Source organism: Muntiacus reevesi, chromosome 3, assembly GCF_963930625.1.
Source record: "Muntiacus reevesi chromosome 3, mMunRee1.1, whole genome shotgun sequence".
Classification (NCBI taxonomy): domain Eukaryota; kingdom Metazoa; phylum Chordata; class Mammalia; order Artiodactyla; family Cervidae; genus Muntiacus; species Muntiacus reevesi.
In genome coordinates, this window is record NC_089251.1 from 182137150 (window position 1) to 182159824 (window position 22675).

The following is a 22675-nucleotide window of genomic DNA, read 5'->3' on the forward strand; positions in this document are numbered from 1 at the left end:
TCGAACCCGCGGCGGAGGCGGTGGCGGAGTCCGCCCCGGCCTCGCGCCGCCGCGGCCCCCGCCTCCTTCCCCGTGTTCTCCCCGCGGCCGCCGAGGCGGAGCCGGAGCCGCGCGCTGCGCGGGGCCTCGTCGGCGGCGGCGCGCCGAGCCCAGCCGGGCCCCCTCCCCGCGACCTCCGGGCCCTGTCGCTCCGACGCCCCCCGCGCGTGTGAGGCCGGGGCTCCCAGCCGCTTCGGGGCGGGGGGCGAGGAGGAGAAGGAGGCCGGGCGGCGCGCAGCCCCCGCCATCGCGGGGTCGCGGGGCCGGGCCCCCGGTGTTGCATGCGGGGCGGGGTGGCCGTGAGCGGAGGCGAAGATGGAAGGTTTAACGCTCAGCGATGCGGAGCAGAAATACTACTCGGATCTCTTCTCCTACTGCGACATCGAGAGCACCAAGAAGGTGTCGGCCAACGGGCGAGTGCTGGAGCTGTTCCGGGCCGCGCAGCTGCCCAACGACGTGGTCCTCCAGGTAACGCCGCCGCGTCCGGGGGTCGGCCGGCCGCCGAGGGGGGTCCCTTCCCGGCGGCTTGGGCCTCTAGCCGCCTGCTTCCGCGCGGTGGGAGTGGGCGCCGTTTCCCGAGGGGCCGGCGGTGGGCAGGTTCCCCGGTCTCCTCCACTGCGGGCTGGGGCCGCAGGTGCCCGGGCCGCCGGGACCCGCGAGGGGGAGGGGGTCGCTCTTCGAGGACAAAAGTCAGGCAGAGATACTGTGGGGCTTGGGGAGGGGGTGGTGGTCTCTCTATTATCTCTGGAGAGCGTAAGCCCTGTATCTCTCGGCTGCCCGGCAGAATCTGGATTTTTCAACCCTGGAAGAGCAACTTCAGATGAAAGATCTGGGATTGTTACCATGCTTTTGAATCCTTGGTCTTGAGATCTACTTTTCTTTTTCTTAAGGAAGCTGAATTCTCAAGGAGATTAAAAAATGTGAACTTTTAACTAGTAGTTTGCAAGCAGGTATGGAAAGAACTTTAGGATGCGTGGCTGGTTTTTCCATTGGCATTCGATAGCATTTGGTGGAACTGGTGGATTGGGTTGGTAGATAAGTATTGAGCAACTGCAAGTCAAAGGTGCATATTTGCCTCAATGCCCTAGAGGAGAGAGGAGAGTTAAGTTTTAAGCTTTCTCCGTCTTATCTAATGTATGTGGTGAGCAGTGATGTTACTCTGGGCCTTGTGATTCATAACTGCTAGTAAGATTTTGTCTAAACAGCGTACGGGAACAGGTTTTAAGCTTTCCTCTTTATGATGATCCAAGCCAAATCTACAAAACTTATGGCCATGTGCATAGGTATGATGTAGTGTATTGCAGAGAGCCCTGAATCAGGAGTTTTCAGGCCTGGACCCTTGACCCCCACTCTCTTAACCTGCAGTGTGACTTTGGGCCAGGCCCTTTAAACTCTTCAAGCCTAAGTGTGCTTAGAATGAGGGTCAAGTTCCTTCTGAGGAAGCTTCTGGGAAATATAAAAATGTCCACACAGGCCTCTATTTTAGAAGTTATCTGTGCATTAATTGTGATTAAATTGAACGAGTTCTTTTCACATAATCTGGTTTGTTTTATGTTGCTTTTTAAAAATTTTGGGAGGAAATTTGGGCGTCTTACACACCAGCAGCTGGGAGTCTCATATTCATTCTGCTGAAGAGACAAAGTGAATATTTTAGGGTCTGCTGGCCACAAACAGTCTCTGCATGTATATTCTTTGTTTTTGTTCTTGCAGTCTTTTAAAAATGTAAAAATCACTTTTAGCTCAGGGGCATACAAAACAGGGCCTCCGAGTACTGTATGTTCCCCTTATTGCTTTGGAGTTAGACTTACAGGAACATACTCACTAATGATTTTGCTATTTTTGTAGAAATAGGTGCAAGACATTAGAAAATTAAAATTAAGGAGGAACCTCCCATGTTCTATTTGGTTTCTTTCTTCGGGGTAGGGCAAGCTGAAATCAACTGACATTCCTATTTTTAAGGGTGCATGAAGACTTTAGAACATTATATTATTGTTTAGGATACAAATTAGGCTTAATTAACCTTTGCTTCAAATATGTTTAACCCAGTCCAACTTATTTTCATGTCATGCTCAATTTCATTTACACTCAAAAATAAATTTCTATTGCCTTTTTTCTTTTTTAGAGAACTATTTAATAGCGTAAATATTCAGGATTCAGTTATATTAATAAGTTGGAAACTGTAGGAACTCCCTAAAGCACAATTCTCATAGCTTTCTGGATATCTTGAAAGCAATTTACTTAAAAAATTGGCCTAGGAGATAAAATGTGGAACAAGAGGAATGTGGACTTAATTCCCTAATGGAAGCTCAGGATTGTCGGAAAACAGTCCTCCCTTGCTTCCTAAGCTGAAAACATTTGGAACAACTCAGGTACAAATTAGCACTGGGCTAGGTGTTGCAGGGCATCACAGCAGGAGTAAGAAGTTCTCAAGGACCTTGTAAACTCCAGAAATAAACATGTAACAAAGCAGTGTGAATGTCATGAGATGAAAAAAGGAGGGTGTGACCAGGAAAGGCCTCTTCACTTAATTCAGAGGGACTTTACAGCAGTGTGGAGGGATGAAGAGGATTTCCAGGCGGAGCTACAACACAGCCAGAGGTAGAAAGTGTGGGTAGGACCCCTTGCAAGGACTAGCAGATAAGCCAGTTTTGCCAAAGCTGTAGTATGTTTTGGAGATACTGGCACTTAGAGACCACATTGGGAAATATTCTGAAGAACAAGCCAATTTCATATTTCAGGAGGCAGTGGAGACTCACTGATAGTTTTTGACTTCGAGTGAGAAAGATGAGAGGCTAGGGAAGGAGGCTGAGCAGTGGCTCAGAATGGGTGCCAGGTGCTGGGCGCCCACACCAGGGTGGCAGCAGCAGGACAGGAAAGGAGGGGCTGGATGAGCAGGTCTGTGTTGCTGAAGGGCGGTTGGGTCGCACAGTGCGAGGTGTTTCGTGGTAAATGTTTGAGACTGGGTGGAGAGCTTCGAACTAATTGTGAAGGTGGCAGGGAGTTACACATTTAAAGAGAACTGACTCATAAAAGCTGTGCTTTAGGAGGCATTTTTGGTGGCTCAGACAGTAAAGAATATACCTGCAGTGCAGGAGACCTGGGTTCCATCCCTGGGTTGGGAAGATCCACCGGAGAAGGGAATGGCAACCCACTGCAGTATTCTTGCCTGAAGAATTCCCTGGACAGAGGTGCCTACCGGGCCACAGTCCATGGGGTCACAAAGATTGGACATGCCTGAGCTACTAGGACATGACTGAGCTACTAACGCGCTTAAGAGGCATTTAGGAGACCAGAGCAACAAAGTAGGGGGAAGAAGACAGTGGGGACTGGCTCTTTCATATGTAAATGAAGTGATGAGGAACAGGGCTGCGGAGCTCAACTGTGGGGGTGGGGACGGCTAGGGGGACGGGGATTTTGCCACCCAAAAGGCAAGACGGAGGCAAGAGTGCTACTAAACAGCCTACAGTACGCAGGACAGCCCCGACAACAGAGGGTCATCCGGCTGAAAATGTCAGTAGTGCCAAGATTTAGAAAACTTGGTCTGGACTCTGCTGGTAACAGTTGATCAGAAAATGAGGCTGAAGATACATTAGAGGATGATGGAGGTAGGCCTTGATGAGCCTGGGTTAGCTGGTGATATTTTGATGAGAGAAGAGAAGGGCATGGTTTATTCTCTGTAGGACACCAACACCACTCACAGTTACAGAAGGAGCAGGAAGAGGACCTGATTTTTGAAGAGAAATTGATGAGTTTGTTTTCAGGTGTTTTGAGATGGCAATGGAGTACTCCAGGAGATAGTTGGAAATGTGTGAATGTCCACTCTGAGTGCTGGTTCTTGCAGTGCAATTTGTGTGTTGGGGATCTCTCCTCTGCCTTTCTGCCCTGCATATCTTGGAGGTAGAGACCAGACAGCTTCTCATAGGCATGCATTTTTGCACATCAGGGCTTTGATTGATTCAGTAGTTTTCAGCATTTGTTAATAAAAGTCATGAGAAGACTGAGTCATCTGAGGAAGGAGTGTGGAGAACAAAGAACAGAGGGCCCAGAACTGAAGGAGGAAGGAACTGGCATTTATTGAGTGCCTATTGTGTCCTTTTACTGTGCAGGTCATTTTCATGCAGGAACTCATTTGATCCTTGCAAAACAATCCTGTGAAGAGAGTATTATTCTTGTTTATTACCTGGAAACTTGATAGGCAGAGAAGTGGTAAACAACTAGCGAGTGAATAGAATACCTCTCCTTTACCATTATTTCTTGCCACCTGTCGGCTCTTTCCTATTTTTCACCATTTGTGTACTTGGTTTGCCCATAGTTCTTACAAAGAGTAGAGATTTTAAATGATTTGATTTTGAGTTACATGTGGATTTCCTCCTTTGCAAAATAAATATTTTTATTCATGATGATGTCTGGAAATATAGTCACTTCAGAGAACTAGGAAGGTTCTTGTATATGGTATCCTGAGTTTCACATTGCAACACCGTCCTAGACTTCCCTAGTGGTCCAGTGGGTAAGAATCCGCCTGCCAATGCAGGAGACATGGGTTCGATTCCTAATTTGGGAAGATCCCACTTGTCACGGAGCAACTAAGCCCATGTACCATAACTGCTGAGCCTGTGTGTGGCAGCTCCTGAAGTCCACACAGCTGGAGCCTGGCTCTGCAGCAGGAGAAGCAGTGTTCGTTCTGCTTGTTTGGGAATACCAGAGGAAAACCTGGTCTGAACCTAAGGGTTTGTTTGGGGAGACAGTGTGTTAATTGACGAAGTGAATGAACTAGAGCTTCATAGTGTTATGCTCCACACCAGAGAGGAACAAGACTAGGCAGAGAAAAATCTGGTTCATAGGATTTAATCATGAGGAATTTTGCTGTCTGCTGACCTTGAAAATATTCAGTGGCTTAAAAATAATCTTCAGAATTATTTTTTAAATGTTAGGGAAGGTATGCTATTTACCACACTAATCAGTATGTTTTTCTAGCTTTTATTTAAAATTTATACTTTGGAAAATGTTTTAAAACTTCATGTAGACTTTGAATGCACAATAGCTTGATAAAATGTCCTAGTAGTAATTGTTCTTTGATTGAAGATTATAAGCAATGTACCCATTAATGAGTCTGAGAAAATCTTTTAGTTCATTTGTATTGAGCAATATCTTGGTAGAATACTTGAATAACACGTTTGTTTAGTGCAGGAAAAGTGATAATAATGAAACATAAGCCATTTTATTTTTCTTTTGAAATTTGTTCAATTATATGATCTACTCATTAGTAATAAGATTAAAGAAGCAGAGCTTCATTTATGCATTGAAAGTTACAGACTTAATGTCAAGTTTGTTCTGGAGAAGTGATTTTTCATTTGTAATTGCTAAAATAATTATAACACATTATAAAAATAATCTTACCTTAAACACTTTACACAGTTGAAAAATATACTGTTTGAGAAAGAAGTCACACTTACTGGCTTTCTGTAGTATCATATTTACTTAAATAATTTTTCTTTCTTATAAGGTACTTTGAGTCTTTTTCTTTTCTTTAGCCAGTAGCCCAGAGTTGGTCTTAATAACTTGAGAACTCACGCTAGGCGTTGTGACAGCGCTCTAAAAGAATGTGAGGAGTTGATGTGTCAAGGATCACTACACACAGGAGACAAGTTCCAGCCCTGCCCCGAGGAGATTACTTAGTGCCTGGATTTTAGTTCTTACCATGGAAATGATTGAATTGGGTTTTTTATTTATTTTTTTTAATACTTTTTTGGCCACACAATGCAGCATATGGGGTCTTAGTTCCTTGAGCAAGGATTGAACCTGTGCCCCCTGAGTTAGAAGCTCAGAGTATTAACCACTGAACTGCCAGAGAAGTTCCTGATTGGGTTTTTTAAGGAAGAGGTTACAGTGTAGGAATGGCCACTCTCTCCAGCCACATCCTTAAGAAAGTAGTCACTCAGACTTGAAATTAGTTGATACGCTATTTTGAAGCTGGAATTGATTTCTTTTACACACTTTGGGAGATATTGAAGAGGTGGATCTTGCCCAGAGTGCTGAAGTGACTGTGTATGTAAGAGGGAACTGATGCAAGGGTTGTATGGTCCGTGACGCTTAGTTCTTCAGAGTGTCTGACCAGTGAGTATTTGATGGGTAATAAGACTTGGCATTTTTTATGCTTTCCTGATAGTATATTTCATTTTCTGTAGTCTTTCCTGTGATAGATGTGTCTTGATTTGTCTTTTTCCTCTACCTCTGTGTAAGGAATTTATGGCTGACGAGTTGTGTATATAGGCATGACAAAAATCAGGAGATGATAATAACCTGGCTCAGAAATCTTTTTTTAAGTTCATACCATATACCACATTTTGTTGCAGTTTGATAAATTATAGGACTTAAAATCCCTAAAAGAAACTACATCTCATTTTGTTTCAAGAATTGACTATGTTGAATTTGAGTCTCTCGTTACATGATGAAGACAATGTATTAAACTGTGTATTTCCCTCTAACTCTTGTGGTTGTGGATTCCTTTGAGATTCTGGTGCACATGCTGGACTTCTGCTTAGAAGACTTAGTTACATAAAAGTCTGCATGTAATTTGAGGTTGCCAGTCTTCCCCTGACCTAGCCAAGCTTGACCCATGGACCTCTACATTAAGACAGTTTTAAGGAGCAGCAGGCAGACCTGGAAAAGCTGACCATAAGTCTTTCTTAAATCAGTTTTGTATGTTTTCAGAAAGTACTTCATGGCTACTATTTATGTTTGGGTTGTATATGCAGTGGTGAAAACTCAGGAATCTTCCAAGCCTTCATGGATTATAAATTGTGGTAATGTTTAAAAGGAAAAGAATTGTGTTACTAGAGAATGATGGGAGGCTATAGGGACCTACCTAAGTGTAAGGAAAGACCTCTATGAGGGGATGGGGGCATAGCAAGAGAACAAAAATGAGATGTTTCACATAGAGGGAATGAGCATTTAGCTAAGGGCTAGAACAATATATGAAGAGCTTGGGGTGTTAGAGGAGATGAAAGCTGGAGAAGTATGGGCAAGAGGGGAGAATGGCAGGGACCATGTGCTGCAAGGCCTTGTACACAGGGATCAAGCATTTGGATTATGAACAACTGAAAGTTTATGTCTGGGGGAGTTCAGTTCAGTTCCGTGTCTGACTCTTTGCAACCCCACGGACTGCGGCATCAGGCCTCTCTGTCCATCACCAACTCCTGGAGTTTACTCAAACTCAAGTCCCATTGAGTCAGTGATGCCATCCAACCATCTCATCCTCTGTCGTCCCCTTCTCCACCGGCCTTCAATCTTCCCCAGTGTCAAGGTCTTTTCCAGTGAGTCAGTTCTTCACATCAGGTGGCCAGAGTATTGGAGTTTCAGCTTCAGCATCAGTCCTTCCAATGAATATTCAGGACTGATATCCTTTAGGATGGACTGGTTGGATCTCCTTGCAGTCCAGGGGACTCTCAAGAGTCTTCTCCAACACCACAGTTCAAAAACATCAATTTTTCGGCACTCAGCTTTCTTTAGAGTTCAAATCTCATCCATACATGACTACTGGAAAAACCATAGCCTTGACTAGACAGACCTTTGTTGGCAAATTAATGTCTCTGCTTTTTAATATGCTGTCTAGGTTGGTCATAACTTTTCTTCCAAGGAGTAAGCGTCTTTTAATTTCAAGGCTGTAGTCACCATCTGCAGTGATTTTGGAGCCCCCCAAAATAAAGTCAGCCACTGTTTCCATTGTTTCCCCATCTTTTTGTCATGAAGTGATGGGACCAGATGCCATGATCTTAGTTTTCTGAATGTTGAGTTTTAAGCCGAGTTTTTCACTTTCCTCCTTCACTTTCCTCCTTCACTTTCCTCTCTCACTTTCATCAAGAGGCTCTTTAGTTCTTCACTTTCTGTCATGAGGGTAGTGTCATCTGCATATCTGACGTTATTGATATTTTTCCCAGAAATCTTGATTCCAGCTTATGCTTTATCCAGTCCAGCATTTCTCATGATGTACTTTGCATGTAAGCTAAATAAGTAGGGTGACAGTATACAACCTTGACATACTCCTTTCCCGATTTGGAACCAGTCTGTTGTTCCATGTCCAGTTCTAACTCTTGCTTTTTGACCTGCATACAGATTTCTCAAGAGGCAGGTTAGGTGGTCTGGTATTCCCATCTCTTTCAGAATTTTCCACAGTTTATTGTGATCCACATAGTCAAAGGCTTAGGCATAGTTAATAAAGCAGAAGTAGATGTTTTTTCTGGAACTCTCTTGCTTTTTCGATGATCCAGTGGATGTTGGCAATTTGATCTCTGGTTCCTCTGCCTTTTCTAAATTCAGCTTAAACATCTTGAAGTTCACGGTTCATGTACTATTGAAGCCTGACTTAGAGAATTTTGAGCATTACTCTACTAGCATGTGAGATGCGTGCAATTGTGCAGTAGTTTGAGCATTCTTTGGCATTGCCTTTCTTTGGGATTGAAATGAAAACTGACTTTTTCCAGTCCTGTGGACACTTCTGAGTTTTCCAAATTTGCTGGCATATTGAGTTCAGCGGGGGAGTGACAGCATCTTAAATTATGTTTGTCAGAGTTTACCCTGCTGTGTAGAGAAGATTGGCCACTCGATATGCAGTAATTCAGGTAGGAGACATGATGGCTTAGATTAGTGAGGTGGTGGTAGGGTGGAGAGGAGTGGACATGCTTGAGGTATTGGTAGGTGGTAGACGTAGTGGGATATGATAGTGGATTGGATATGGAATGTAATGGAGGAAAGAATTCAGGGATCTTGCTGCAAGTAACTATTACTGGATGGCTGGGAAAGAAATAGGCTTTTTAAAAGGGGTTTTTGTTTTATTTGGGTGAAGGGTAATGGTGAATTCAGCAGTTTTCTTTTGTCAATCTTAAATTCTCAGAAGCCTGTAAGATTAAGTAGACCTCTGTCAGAGAGGATCAGCAAATCCTGAAGAACTCAGAGATATTTGACTTGGAGATGTCAGTTTAAAGATTATCAGTGTGTTGTTCAGTCGCTAAGTTATACCTGACTCTTTGAAACCTCATGAACTGAAGCTCTCCAGGCTTCCGTGTCCTTCACTGTCTTCTGGGGTTTTTTCAGACACCTGTCCATTGAGTCAGTGACACTATCCAACCATCTCATCTTCTGTGGCCCCCTTCTCCTCCTGCCCTCAGTCTTTCCCAGCATCAGATTTTTTTCCAATGATGTATTGGAGCTTCAGCTTCAGCATCAGTCCTTCCAATGAATATTCAGAGGTGGCTTCCTTTAGGATTGACTGGTTTGATCTCCTTGCTGTCCAAGGGATTCTCAAGAGCCTTTTCCGTCTTTACAGTTCGAAAGCATCAATTCTTTGCTGCTCAGCCTTCTTTATGTCCAGCTGTCACATCCGTACATGACTACTGGAAAAACTGTAGCTTTGACTGTATGGATCTTTGTCAGCAAAGTGATGTCTGTTTTTTAATATGCTTTCTAGGTTTGTCATAGCTTTCCTTCCAAGGAGCAAGTGTCTTTTAATGTTATGGCTTCAGTCACCATCTGCAGTGATTAGTGATATTCAAAGCCATGAAAATAAGTGAAATCCCTGAAGAGACTATAGAGAGGAAAGACGAATTGGTTAGAAATAGAACCCTGAGGAACACTACATTTCTAAGTTGGGAAAACTGAAAGTCCTCTAAGAAGGAAGCTAAGAAGGACAACCCAAGTGGAAATTGGGAATATATATTGGATCATGTTGTGGATGCCAAGTAATGCAAGTATTTCAAGAAAGGAATAATTAATTCTTGAGTTTGGCTGAGAGGGTGAGAAGATATGGGGAGAAATATGACCTTTGGATTTGGCAACCTAAAGGTCATCAGTGACTGTAAGGATCCTGTGTCACAGACTGGTAGAGATGGAAGCCAGATTTGAGTGACTTGAAGGACATACAGTGACCCGGGAACTAGAAATTGGGTTTAAAGAAGTTAAAGGAAACAGACACAGGGCTGAAGTTGAGGTATGAGGACATAAAGGAAGTCTTTGCTTTTTTGAGTGTATGAGAAATACCACAGCATGGTATTAGTTGTTAGGATTAATAAGGGAAGGAAGGAAGATGAGGAGAGACGTCCTTGAGAAAGCAAGAAGGGTCTCGGACCCTGACTGCACAGTACAGCAGTTCTTTGATAGGAAACAGATAATGTCCACAATTCCAAAGGGAAGAGAGATGGGGAAAAATTATTCCCAGTAGCATCTAAAAAAATAAAACACTTAGGAATAAGCTTTAACAACAACAACAACAAACCAAGATTTTTTTATTACAAAACATTAACTGAGAGAATTTAAATAAGATTTTTTTGTTTTGGGCGCACTAGAAGGCCTGTGGGATCCCAACCAGGGATTGAACCCAGGCCCCCAGCAGTGAGAGAGTGCGGAGTTTCAACCACTGGACCAGGGAATTCTCTTAAATAAGATTTAAATAAATGGGGAGATAATCTGTGTTCATAGATTGAATGATTGAATGTTAAGATGATAATTCTCCCCAAATTGATTTATAGATTCAATAAAATACCTGCAAAAATTCCAGTAGACTCTTTTATAGAAATTGCCCAGCTGATCCTAAAATCTGTAAGGAAATGCAAAGGATCTAGCATAGCCAAAACACTTTTGAAAATAAACAAAATAGAAGACTTACCTTGCCTAATTTTAAAACTTATATAATCTGTAGTGATCAGGACAGTGTGATTGGCATAAGAATAAGCATTATAGATGCCCCCCTTACAATTATGTTCACTTGGTTTTTTTAAAAAGTGCTAGGACAATTCAATGAGGAAAGGATAGTCTTTTTAACAAATAATGCTAAGACAGTTGGCTATCTGTATGTTTTTAAAAAGTAGATTTAAAATATACTATTTTATATACTAATATTTCACACCATACATGAAATTATCTAAATGATAGACTTTGTAAATTTATAATGGTAAAACTAAAGCTATAAAAATTCTAAATGATTACATAGGAGGAAATCTTTGTGACCTTGTGTTAGAGTTCCTCGATAAGACACCAAAAGCATGAATTATAAAAGAAAAAGTAATAAATTGGACTTCTTTAATGAAGTTTTAAAACTTATTCTTCAGAAGATAGTTAAAATAAAAGACAAGTCACAGACTCACAGAAAGTATTTGCATATTGCAAACTTGGTAAAAGTCTTTAATCTAGAATATATAAAGAAGTCTTATAATTCAATTATAAAGGAAAAAAAAATTAAAAATGGGCAAAAGAGTTGAATAGATACTTTACCAAAGGAGATGTTATGAATGGCAAATAAGCATATGAAATTATGTTCAACATCATTAGTCATTGAAGAAATGCAAATTAAACTGCAGTGATGTATTGTCACACACCCACCTAAATGGCTACAATTTAAAAGACTGACATTACCTAATATTATTAATGTGTAGAAACTGAAATCCTTATACATTACTGGAAATGTAAATGCTACAGCCATTTTGGTAAAGTTTGATTGTTTCTTTAAAAGTTAAACATATGCTTACCATACGAACCAGCAGTTCCACTCTTAGGAGTCTATCCAACAGAGATGAAGATGTGTGCACACAGAGAATTGTAACTGTCCATTGTATCCATATTCACAGTAGCCAAAAATTGGAAAACAATCCAAATGTCCCTCAAATGGTGATAAGCAATATATGGTATATCCATACAATGGAATACTTTCCTATAAAAAATAAGGAACAAATTACTGATAAATGCTATAGCAGAAGTGGATATCAAAAACTTGAGAAGTGACAGAAGCCAGACATTAAAGAATATATGTTGTGTGCTTGCATATTTATGAAATGTTTAGAAATACAGAAAACAGGATGGATACCTGAGGCCAGGGCAGGAGTGGAAGCACTGGAGGAAAGTTTGGAGGGTGATGTGATGGAAAAGCTCTAAAATTGTATGAATTTCCTTAAAGCTCAATGAACTGCACACTCTTTGTGAAGTATAAATTATACCTCAAAGCTGTAAATTAAAACTTTATAACAGTTTGGAGGGTGAGGAGAAGGCATGAACTTGTCATCTTCGAGAATGTGCAGGTGAGTGGTGGAGAATAAAGGGCCCTTTGTGCTGTCTGTGTCATTCATATTACCTCAGTGTAACTTAATGTAATGTGGCATTTGGTTACGCATTTGTGTGTTGAATATCATATGGAAGATGACATATCAATAGATATTATGTATGAAGGACATCGCCATATGAAGATTTGTTACAACTGCATATGAATAAGCATATTAATAGATTAAGAAGGGGCTGAAAAACTTGTGATCTGAAATAATGGAAATTAATTTCCATCTATTAACTGTGGGTGGTATGCCGACTTTATATACATTTAATTCAGATGTCTTAACTTTATGGAAAATTGCAGAAATTAATATGTTAACATTAATCCAAGTTTGAAATAATTGTGCCCAATAAGTAATAATTTTAATGAAATAATGGTTTCAATCTACAGGACTACTTCTGGTTGCTTCCTTTTATTGAAATAATTACTGTCACTATTATGACTTTTTTTTGGTAAAAAGAAAACTAATGTTACTTAGTCACCGATTTCTTGTCTGTGTAGTTTCCCTACATTGCTGTATCCAATCTGAGGTGTAGATAGATCTTGGGCCACATTATATTAATGTGCTCCTTTGGATAAAAATTAGTTGGAGAGTGCTGATCTAAGAGTGATTATTGTCTCTGTCTGTGGATTATGTAAAAAGGTGTATCTATGTCCTTAAGAAATGGAATTATTGTCTAGAAACTGTTCAAGAGTATTTTTTATTTTCTTGAAGTCTCATTTGTGGTTAGAAGGATCAGAGGTTTGACTCCTTAAATTACAGAATGTTTATTGGTATTGTATGTTATTATTAGTTGTTTTACAAGAATTCATATTTTTTTCTAAAACAATTATATTTCATAGGAAAGCATTTACTTATAACTCCCTTGTGATTTTCTGTGTCAGCAAGTATTGTATGCGGTCAGAATGCGTAGACTTAGGAATGTGACGGTTCTGGGTTTGAATCTCCACCTCAGTGCTCATTGACTTTCTTGCTCTGAGGAAGTAAGTTAACCTCTTTTAAAGACTCCATTTCCTCATCTGTGGACTGAGGATGATACCAAATCCAAAAGTTTCGTAATACCACAATGAAGTAACATGTAAACATCTAGTGTAGTGCCTGTCTCTCAGAGCGTGAGCAACGAAGTTTTGTTCACTCAAGCTCTGCTCTGTTGAGGAAAACTCATAATTTGTAGGATCTTGGCTTTTAATAGTAGTAAAAGTCTCTCCATTGTTTTTCAAACCTAGCTTTATACCTTTTGTTGTTTTTGTTGCATTGAACTTAATACACTGTCCCCAGTCCTTTGATCCCATCTCTATTGCCTTATGTTTCTCCCTTTTACCCAGTAATTAGCAGATTTGTCCTTCTGGAGTTTACCCCGAAAGATTAAAATAAAAGATGGCTCTGAGGTCCTGAGTCTGCGTGACTTGCTGAGTGATGACAACCATGAACAGAAATAAAGAAGTGGAGGGCGGGGTCGAGTTTAGTTGAGAGCAGTGTGCTGAATTTGGTGTGCTGAGTGAGCACACACACCCATGTCATGTTCAGTCCATCTGGGTAGCAAGGTTTAGTGGGCGTTTGAAAGCTTGAGAGCAGCAACTGGGTGGCTTTAGAAGCTTTTGCAGACTTGATAGTGTCTCCTGAATAAGGCCATTCGATAGAAATGATAGATTCAAACTTAACGTACTGTATTTGAAATGTCCTTTCAGAGTAGATGGTAAATTGCACTTCTGTGTAGAGGATTAGGTATTCTAACTTAAAGGGCTTGAAAAATCTTCTGAAGCTGTGTTGAGCAGTTTCAGCAGAAGGCAAGGTGAATGAGGAAGTAACGTCTCTTTACCTGAGCTTGGTCCAGCCTCCAAAGAATTGAACCTTGGATGTTAAACCCAAAAGGCATTTGCACATTTAAAGCAAGAGGTCTTAGCTTTTTGCAAGCAAGTTCCAAAGCAAAAAAAATTGCTTTTAGCTGAGGAGTGAACCTCAGAGCTAAGAGAGTCTAGCTTATCCTTTGCCATCAGCATTTCATTGCAGCTTTGTGCTTCTCACTTAACACAAGATCTCTTTTAATCTTTATAAGCCTGCCAGATACTGTTCTCCCTATTTCATTAATAAAAAATTGGATGCTCTCTTAATACTCAAGAATTAGTAGATGTGTGCATCAATTCCTTGAGGGCGAGTTACCTTGTAGTGTTGCTGTACCATTTCTTCAAGGATGGTTCTGTTAAATTCTGCTTTCCATATATTCAGAATATTTTTTTCTATTTAATATCTTATAATTGCATCATTCATGAATTCAACAAATACTGTTATTAAACATCTAAGCATCAGGGTATACTAATCTTCTCCTAAGGTCCAAGAACATAGTAGGAGATCAGTGTTCCTATCTGGTTCACCACTATCTCTGGCATATTGTTGTCAGTTCACATTTGTTGAGTGTTGAATGGGTGAGCATGGATTTATCCTTTCCCCCTCTCCAAATATCTTCACTTACCTCTAGCTTGACTATATATATTGCACTCAATTCAAATAGTAATAATAGTGTAGTGCCTACTCTATGTCAGACACCGTTTGCACTCTTTTAGATTGATTTCTCAGTATTGTGAAATGGATAGTTTATTATGCCTGCTTTTAAAATGAAGATAAAGAAAGGACAGGTGTTAACTTCTCCAAGGTCATACAACTCCTAAGTGGTAGAGCTGAGGTTTAAGTAGTCCTTTTTTTTTAATCACTGTGCTCTGCTTCCTAAATATTATATGATTACATACTTATTATCTCACTTCTGTGCTCATATCTTTACCCTCTACTCTATCTCTTGTATATCCTGAATCCCCACATTTCTTCTCTAGAGTTACTTGATGTTGATAGATCGTGTTGAGGGCCCCATACCAGCTTGCAGAGTCCCTGTCCTGTTGTGAGTCCTGTTAGACTTTAAAAGTTGTAACAAGTCCTGTTCATCCACGTCTTTCAGCAGCGTGTCTTGGAATATTTTTGTAAATAAAACTTCTGCTGCATTTATTTGGATACAGTTGTTTATTTTCAGTTGTTTGCTAGGTAAATTAGTAATTTTATTTAAGTCAAGGGATAAAATTTTTAACTTTTTATATGAAACACAAACAACATTCTAAAGGACGGCTGAGCAGAACACTTTGATTTACTCGGGCTGACTTAGTCACTGTCTCCTCTGGGAAGTCTAGGTAACATTAATTTGTTCAATTTTTATGAGGCCCTGCTTCTCCAGAGGACTGGAACTTAGGAGAAAGTTCCTGGTAACCTGGTTTGGATCCCCGTAGGATGGGGTGGCGGTTTATGCCATGGGTATAAATAAGATCAGTCAGGATGCATTTGCAGGGTGAAAGGAGAGCGCAAAAGGAAGCCCGAAGCAGTAGCTGCCTGAGGCTTAGAGGGAAGAGAGCAACATTCAGTGTAACTCTGTCACTGGGGTTGTGTTTATTTTCCCTTAGGATCCAGAGCAAATCCTTCTCTTGGTGAGTTCTCTATGCTGAGATATTTACAAACTAGCTCATGTTTTATAGTCCTTTAGTTTCCTTGAAAATTTTTATCCCATATGTAACTTTTATCCAAAAAATCTGAATCATCAAGGAAAATCTTGATGTTCTTAAAAGACAATGTTGTATTGTTTTCATGAAATTATAAAGGTATTTCATAATTCAAGCAACATTTAAAAATACCACTCATGTTCTGTTTTAGTTTGACATCCTGCTTCTTTGAACTTTCCCCTCATCCTGCCAACCAGCTAACCCCCCCTTTCTGTTATCTCCCCATACTGTTGTATATGTTTATACTTGTATACAACTTGTACTTCCTGTTGGTGTGTGTATATTATCCTTGATAGGTGGCAAGCAGTTTGAAGGCAAGTGTTATCTTATCCTTGTTTTCCTTAGATCACTCTGGATATGATAGGCACCCAGGTCTTACTGGACTGATTGGTTCTACAGGGTTTTACTCCTCATCAGAGCCTTGTTGGGTCCTAGCCTCACTGCTTCATTTTGTCATGTCACTTAGAAAATCCCAAATGACAGGGAATGAGCCTTTTTGAACAATATGGAACCTCTGAGATCTTGATTGTATAAATCTTTCAATTAGACTGTGAGTAAGCTAGCTAGTACTTTGAAAGCTGGTCAGGTATAGTAAACATGCCTGTTAATAACTTTCCTTTAAGCTGTTGTACCTCAAGGCTATTCATTTAATTTTTTATTTTTAATGATAGTTCACTTTAATAGTAAACTCACATGAGATTTTCTGCTTTTCAGAAGTATAATTTCTAATTCTTTAACAGGACAATGAACAAATAGTGGTAGATGAGTAATCTAAATAAGGAATTAATTAGGTCAGTAGTTTCTCATTTAATTAAGCTGACTCTTTTGGAAGAAAACATAGCATTCTGGTAAAATGCATGGTAATATGAGAGCATATCAGATGTGAGCAGTCATGCTTACCCGGCCTTAAAAGTTACCTGCCAGCTCACTCCCCCGCCGGCAGTCTTGTTTCTGGTTATTCCTCTAACATGGACTTTGTGTTCTGACCCAGCAGATCTGCTTGCTGTTTCTCACAGTTACTTGTTAGTTTTTTGTAGTTTTTTTTAACATGTTACTTTCTGTACCCTCCACCAGCTTTCATGCTTCCATCCTCCCCTTTTGTGAAAGGCTCCTCAGCTCTTGTATGTTTCGGCGATCTCATCTCTGCAGCCCTCATAGGCCTCCTACCTGTCCTAGGTATGTTTTGTGCTGTTGGTGCTGTTTGTTCAGTTATGTCATTGCTTAACTACTTTTCCAGGATATTTACATCCCAACAGAATTATAAGTAAACTCCAAGTACCATTCAGGTTTCTTTCATTTCATGACCTCATGATTATCTCGAGTAGCAAAAGCACATAGTAGATGTTTAGAAAACAGATCTAACTATTAAGGAAGACAGTTGCTTAGCTCTTCTGTTTCTGTGCATCCATGGACGTGATTGGGGTGATGAATTAAGGCAGTTCTGGGCTTCTCACCCAGGGAAGTAAAAGCGGGGGTGGTAAAGCTTGCAGCCTCGGATGTTCCTCTGCCAGCACCCTGGGTACTCTCTCCCCACCGCAGTCAACGTTCTGGGCACGAGAAGAGAAGGAGGCGGCAAGAGCAGGAACAAATAGCACAGAATTCTCTTTGAGTTTTGACTTTGCACTTTGCTGACCAGCATTGCCAGTTCCCTCTCCCTTCCTTCCAGAACCTTTTTTTCCCCTCTTCTTTTTTTTTAATAGCAGAATTCGAGAAACTTAAAAAGAAGCAAAACTAGGAATTTATTGGCAGTAAATAATAAATTTGTTTTATTTATAAATACATTTACTTTATTTTACTTATAAATTTATTTATTGGCAGCAGATTATGGTGGAATATAGATATCTTGTCACTCTTGCTTATGTTCTCTTTACAAAATGTAGCAAAGCACAGTTCAGTCCCAGTGCACCTGGCTGAAAGGTGAAAACCGCAAGCCCACTTAGAGGGCGGGTGCTGGACACACTCGCGTGGTTCCGTGCGGTGCTTGCACACCCCCCACAGGCGTTGAGACTCCGGTCATGTCACAGTCACAGGTTTTGCTGCTGGTCCTTGTCACAGCAAATGTAAACATGACAAGAATCATAGAAACTGCTGATGTTAAAGCTTTGAAATCTAAGCGCCTCCTTTCTTCTGTGCCTGCCTTCAGGAAGCTAAAGATTTAATAACCAGAGGAAGGGAGTTTATAGTTATGTTTTCTGTTACTGTTGTTGTTTGGTCACTTAAGTCGTGCCTCCCCCCCAACTCCTCCCAGACTGTAGCCCACCAGGCTCCTCTGTCCATGGGGTTTCCCAGGCAAGAATCCTGGAGTGGGTTGCCATTTCCTTCTTCAGGGGATCTTCCTGACCCAGGGATCGAACTCGTGTCTCCTGCACTGGCAGGCAGATTCTTTACCGCTGAGCCACCGGGGAAGCCCTTTCTATTACTACCCACAATTTAAAACCCCTAGAGAGAGAAATCTTTTCCTTCCCTAATCACCTTTCTTAGATTCCCCCTAAGACTTGTTTCTGGAATGAATCCAAACAAGTGTTTCTCACTTACACCTAACAAAAGACAAAAACATTATGGTCATAGTTAACTAATTGTATTGTATTATGGTTATTTTCTATTTATGTAGTGTTCCTTTTTGCTTCCGGTGTTATTCGTTTGACCCTGCACACCCATCCAGTTGCCTTCCTATTTTTCTTCTTCCTTTTACTTCTGAATAACAGATGACCCAGATTTCTTCTCTTCTGTCTGTAGTAGTAACCTGACTTTTCTATTCCTCCCACTCTACCCCTTGAAAAAAAAAGATATTCTTAAAGTTCATCTTTATCTAGTCAGCAACTCCAGTAATATTTTCTTAGGCTTCATTCTCTTTTATCACTTACTTCCCTTATAATTGACACTGAATTACTTCTTGGATATTATCTCTTTTTTTGTTCTCTGTGATGCTAAATTATGTTACTGTCTTTAAGCATCCCATCTTCCTACTATGTTTTTCTCTTTGTAGAGTCAGCTTTGACTCCTTTTCTTATATTCAGCTTACAAAGTCCTTCAGATGTTCTTTGAAAAATTTCAACCAATCATCCTTTTCTGTCCTGTTTATTAATTACTTTCTGAGCTTCAACCAGATTATTGATGCACTAGTGTATTAGCCGCCTAACTCTTAACTAGCTTTTTTTTTCTGTAATTGCTGAAGAACAAATGAGTGAATTTCTTAAAAATTATATGATGTTCTTCAGAAATGCTCAGTAAAAATTAAAATTAGTCTGGCACTTAGAACCTTCACCGTCTAGTTTGATCCAGTTTACTGCCTAGCCCCCACTAGAATCTCTACTTTGATCTGTTGGCACCCCCCAATAACAATGCCCATCTTGTTTTGGGTTGTTATCCAAAAACCTGTTCATGCTTTAAGATCCAGATCAGGCTCCCCCCCACCCCCCTAACAGATATTTCTAATCTGTCTCTAATTCTTACAGAAACAAGTACTGATTACATAGTACCTATTATGGGTCAGGCATAGAGCTATTTGACATGTGTTTAAAGTTAAACTTAAGAGAATATATATTATTTCCACTTTATAAATGAGAAACCTGGGGCTCTGGAGGCTACCTGCTCGACCTGAGCTGGTATTCAGATCCAGCTCTATCAGATGACAAAGTTTGTATTCAAAACACCAGCCATTTCAACATATAAGAGTACAGCCTTATATGATAGCTTATCTTTTTTCATTTGTATGTTATGTTTGTAACTAAGTTAGACATTTCTTGAAAACAGGGGTTGCATGTGAGAACCTTAAGTACCTCCCAGCGCCCACTGTATACTTTGAACATTGTATGTACTTAAGAGGAGAACATTTTGCCAAGGCCTATCTATAGTACTACAAATTCTAACAGCCTGCCTCCTTTCCAAGTAAGAGCATTCTCTGCAGTGTTGTGAGTTCAGGAACGACTGCAGACATGGCTGCATGCTTGAATTAGAGGAGGCCGGTGGAGCAGCCTTGTGGTTTGTTTTCCAGAGTGTCAGGTATGTACCCAACACTGTGAAGGCACGTTGTGAGAAAGCTATTCTTTTTGAATTGTTTTTTAAATCTGATTAAGGAGAATGTTTCAGTTTAGTACTGGTAAGTTTTTAACATCTTTCTAACACAGTTAACTCTCTTAATAAAGAACAGATAGGCCTTGAGATAGCTACAAGTACATGTTGCAGACAGTGGTATTTGGCTGAAATTAAATGACAGTTTTGTTTTCATTGAATGTGTTACTGGTTTTGTTATTTCTCTTTATCTCAAGTGATACTTAATTTCCATTTACATAGAGATAACAAGTTCCTTCTAAAATAAATCTGTTGAGTTTTTTAAAAAGTGTATTGATTTTAAAGAAGAAATATTAAGAAGGTAGTAGCACAAGTGGCTCATGGACATGGCTAGCTTGTGAAGGTGGTATGTAGGAACCTGAGGTTTGGGGAATACATAAGGGAAAAAACCAGGCTTTCAAGTTTCTCACAGTTGGGCTCCTGTCTTGGCCCTGCTGATTTCTAGTCAATGACCTTGGGCGAGGACTTTCTCTTTGTCTTGCTGTTTTGATTTATAAAGTTAATGTAACAATGCCTACTTTGAAAATTGTTTGAGGATGATCTTAAATAAATACTAGTATACCACTGAATAAATAGTAGCTCTGTCATCAATATTGATAATTTATTATTTATTTTCTCATTTGGTCAACTAGAAGTCTTTGATAGAATTTTAAAGATGCAGTGTAAATATTAGTATTTCTGACCTTTGAGCTAGTATTTCACTGCCCTGGGCCTTTGATTCTCTGGGCATTAGTTTTTTCATCTGCATATTGAGAATTATTCAGCACCCCGATAGGGTTGTTTTGAGAACTAATGAATTTGTAAAATAAGAATATTATAGCATTACAGCAGTGCTATAGAGTTATTTGGTGTGTGCTGTATAGCTATTACTATTATTTTTTCTTTAGAAAGAAAGTAGCTTTCTGGCAGATCCTGAAAGCTACTTTTTGTTCTTTTTCCCTTTTGTTCTTACATCCTGAGTTGGGGGTGGAAGGTGTTCTGTGATGTTTGGTATATCACTGAGCATCTACTGGGGGTAAAGCATCTTGGTACTGGGATCACTGTAAACCAGCAAGGGAGAACTTGGTCTTCCGTAGAACTGTTCTGAGCCACTACCCACGCCCCGCAGTTACTACTGCGTGTTTTGAAAGGAGCTCAAAGGAAGACTGATGGGCCCTCTAGGATTGAGGGGGCCTCATGCCGAATCACCAGGAACTTCTGTATGGTATAGTATTTTCTAATGGAGGAAAATGTCATGGAACATTTGATATCGATATGTATCTGTATTTTTTAAAGTATATGTGTAGTATGAGTTCATAATAGTTGATTGGTTATATTTAATACTATTTTTATTCTCCAGTTTTTATCTGTTTTGTAAGATACACCTGGTTTCAGGACAAGTAGTATTTGTTCCTGTTATAAAACAAATGTGGCAAGCCAAGTCATGTTCCTATTTTTCTTGAGTAATTAAATTGGTTCTCTTCCTAGAGAGGGGAAAATTAACCCTCAGACATAATAAAAAACTAGAATGCAGAAAGTTTTTCACTATCAAATATTTAATACAAAAATGTGATGACCCACTGGAAAAAAAAAACACTAAAAAAAAAAAAACTTAATGTGAAGCTTAAAAAAAAAAAATGTGATGAAACACCCATTTACAAAACAGAAATAGTGATCCTTGAATTTCATACCAGATATTGTTAGAGCTATATTTACAGGACAGAGTTTAGCAAGTGACTTATTATTAATTATTCCTACTTAAGTCCCCAGTGAATTTAATTTCTTATGGTTTTTGCTATCATAACAACTCATATTTAAAAACACATTATTTAAATATGTATCATCTTTAAAGGGGGGCGCATAACTAATAATCTATGGTACTTTGGCAGAAATATAGATTTTTGAAAATTCGATGTTTTCAGAGGGTAGTTTGTATTGTAGTTACAGACTTGACATGAAATTTTCATTCAGAGAAATAATATTTGCACTTGATGCAATCTTAGAAGTAAAATCTAAACTTTTCCTTTTATTTACAAGGAAACAAGATATATTATGTAACTTAATCTATGTTCATGTAGGAAGCAATTATGAAAACTTGATTCTGTGACCTAATCACCAAAACTAACAGCTCCTATTTTATAATGTAACATAGTAGACTCTGGTATAGTACAACTTGTTATATGAATTTACCACTGGGAAAATATTCAATATGATCCCTAGCAAATAATGTAGTGGTAAAGTGCATGGTTTCAATCCAAGTTCTGTTACTTCCTGTGTGTCCTTGAGCAAGCTCACCAGCATATCAGTTTTCTCTTTTGAGAGAAGTCCCTACCTTTTAAGGTTGTTAGGATGGTTATATTAGTTAATAGGTTACTGAGCTTGGAACGGTACTGGGCACATTGTATGTACACCGTCAGTGTTAACTGTTACCATAGTCGTCATCATTACTGCCATCGTCTTCACCCTGTAATAACCTGCAGTAGCCCATAGCACAGGTTAGAACATTATCCTAAGCGTGGGATGTGGGTTTCTCTTTATCACAAGTGATATAGAAATTTCCCAGGCCCATGTTCTGCTGACCCCTGGCCAGTGGTGGAGAATATGCGCACAAAGTTACATCGCAGTGCTTAACCTGTTCGCGCTGACTCTGCTCGCTGAGTGCAGAACTTAGACCTCCGCTCTATTCTGTGTGCTTATGAAAAGTCACGGACTTCAGTCTTCCCACTGAAGGAGCGATAGTGCTAACTTCGTGCAGTGGGGGATCCTCTGCTCCCCCATCCCTGTGACCATGGAGGGTGACTTTACCTCTGTGCTTTGGTCCTCTCATCTATAAGATGGGATACAAGTCTCTGTCTTTCAGGGATGAAAGCTTCTGATGTGAAGACCCAGTGACTTAATTTATGAAGTGCTAAGAATGATGCCTGGCCCACAGTATTTAAATGTTTGACTTATGTTATTATT

The 22675-nt window shown here is 40.0% G+C and overlaps 1 protein-coding gene across 7 annotated transcripts in view; it reads left to right on the forward strand.

Moving 5' to 3' along the window:
* The first annotated feature begins 206 nt into the window (after window positions 1-206).
* Window positions 207-22675, forward strand: part of REPS1 (RALBP1 associated Eps domain containing 1) — an 87859-nt gene continuing 65390 nt past the window's right edge. For all 7 annotated transcript variants that reach the window (XM_065931263.1, XM_065931265.1, XM_065931264.1 and 4 more), the window contains exon 1: window positions 207-507. In XM_065931263.1, coding sequence (XP_065787335.1) covers window positions 355-507 — 153 coding nt within the window. In that variant the 5' untranslated portion in view covers window positions 207-354. The remainder of the gene's footprint in view (window positions 508-22675) is intronic.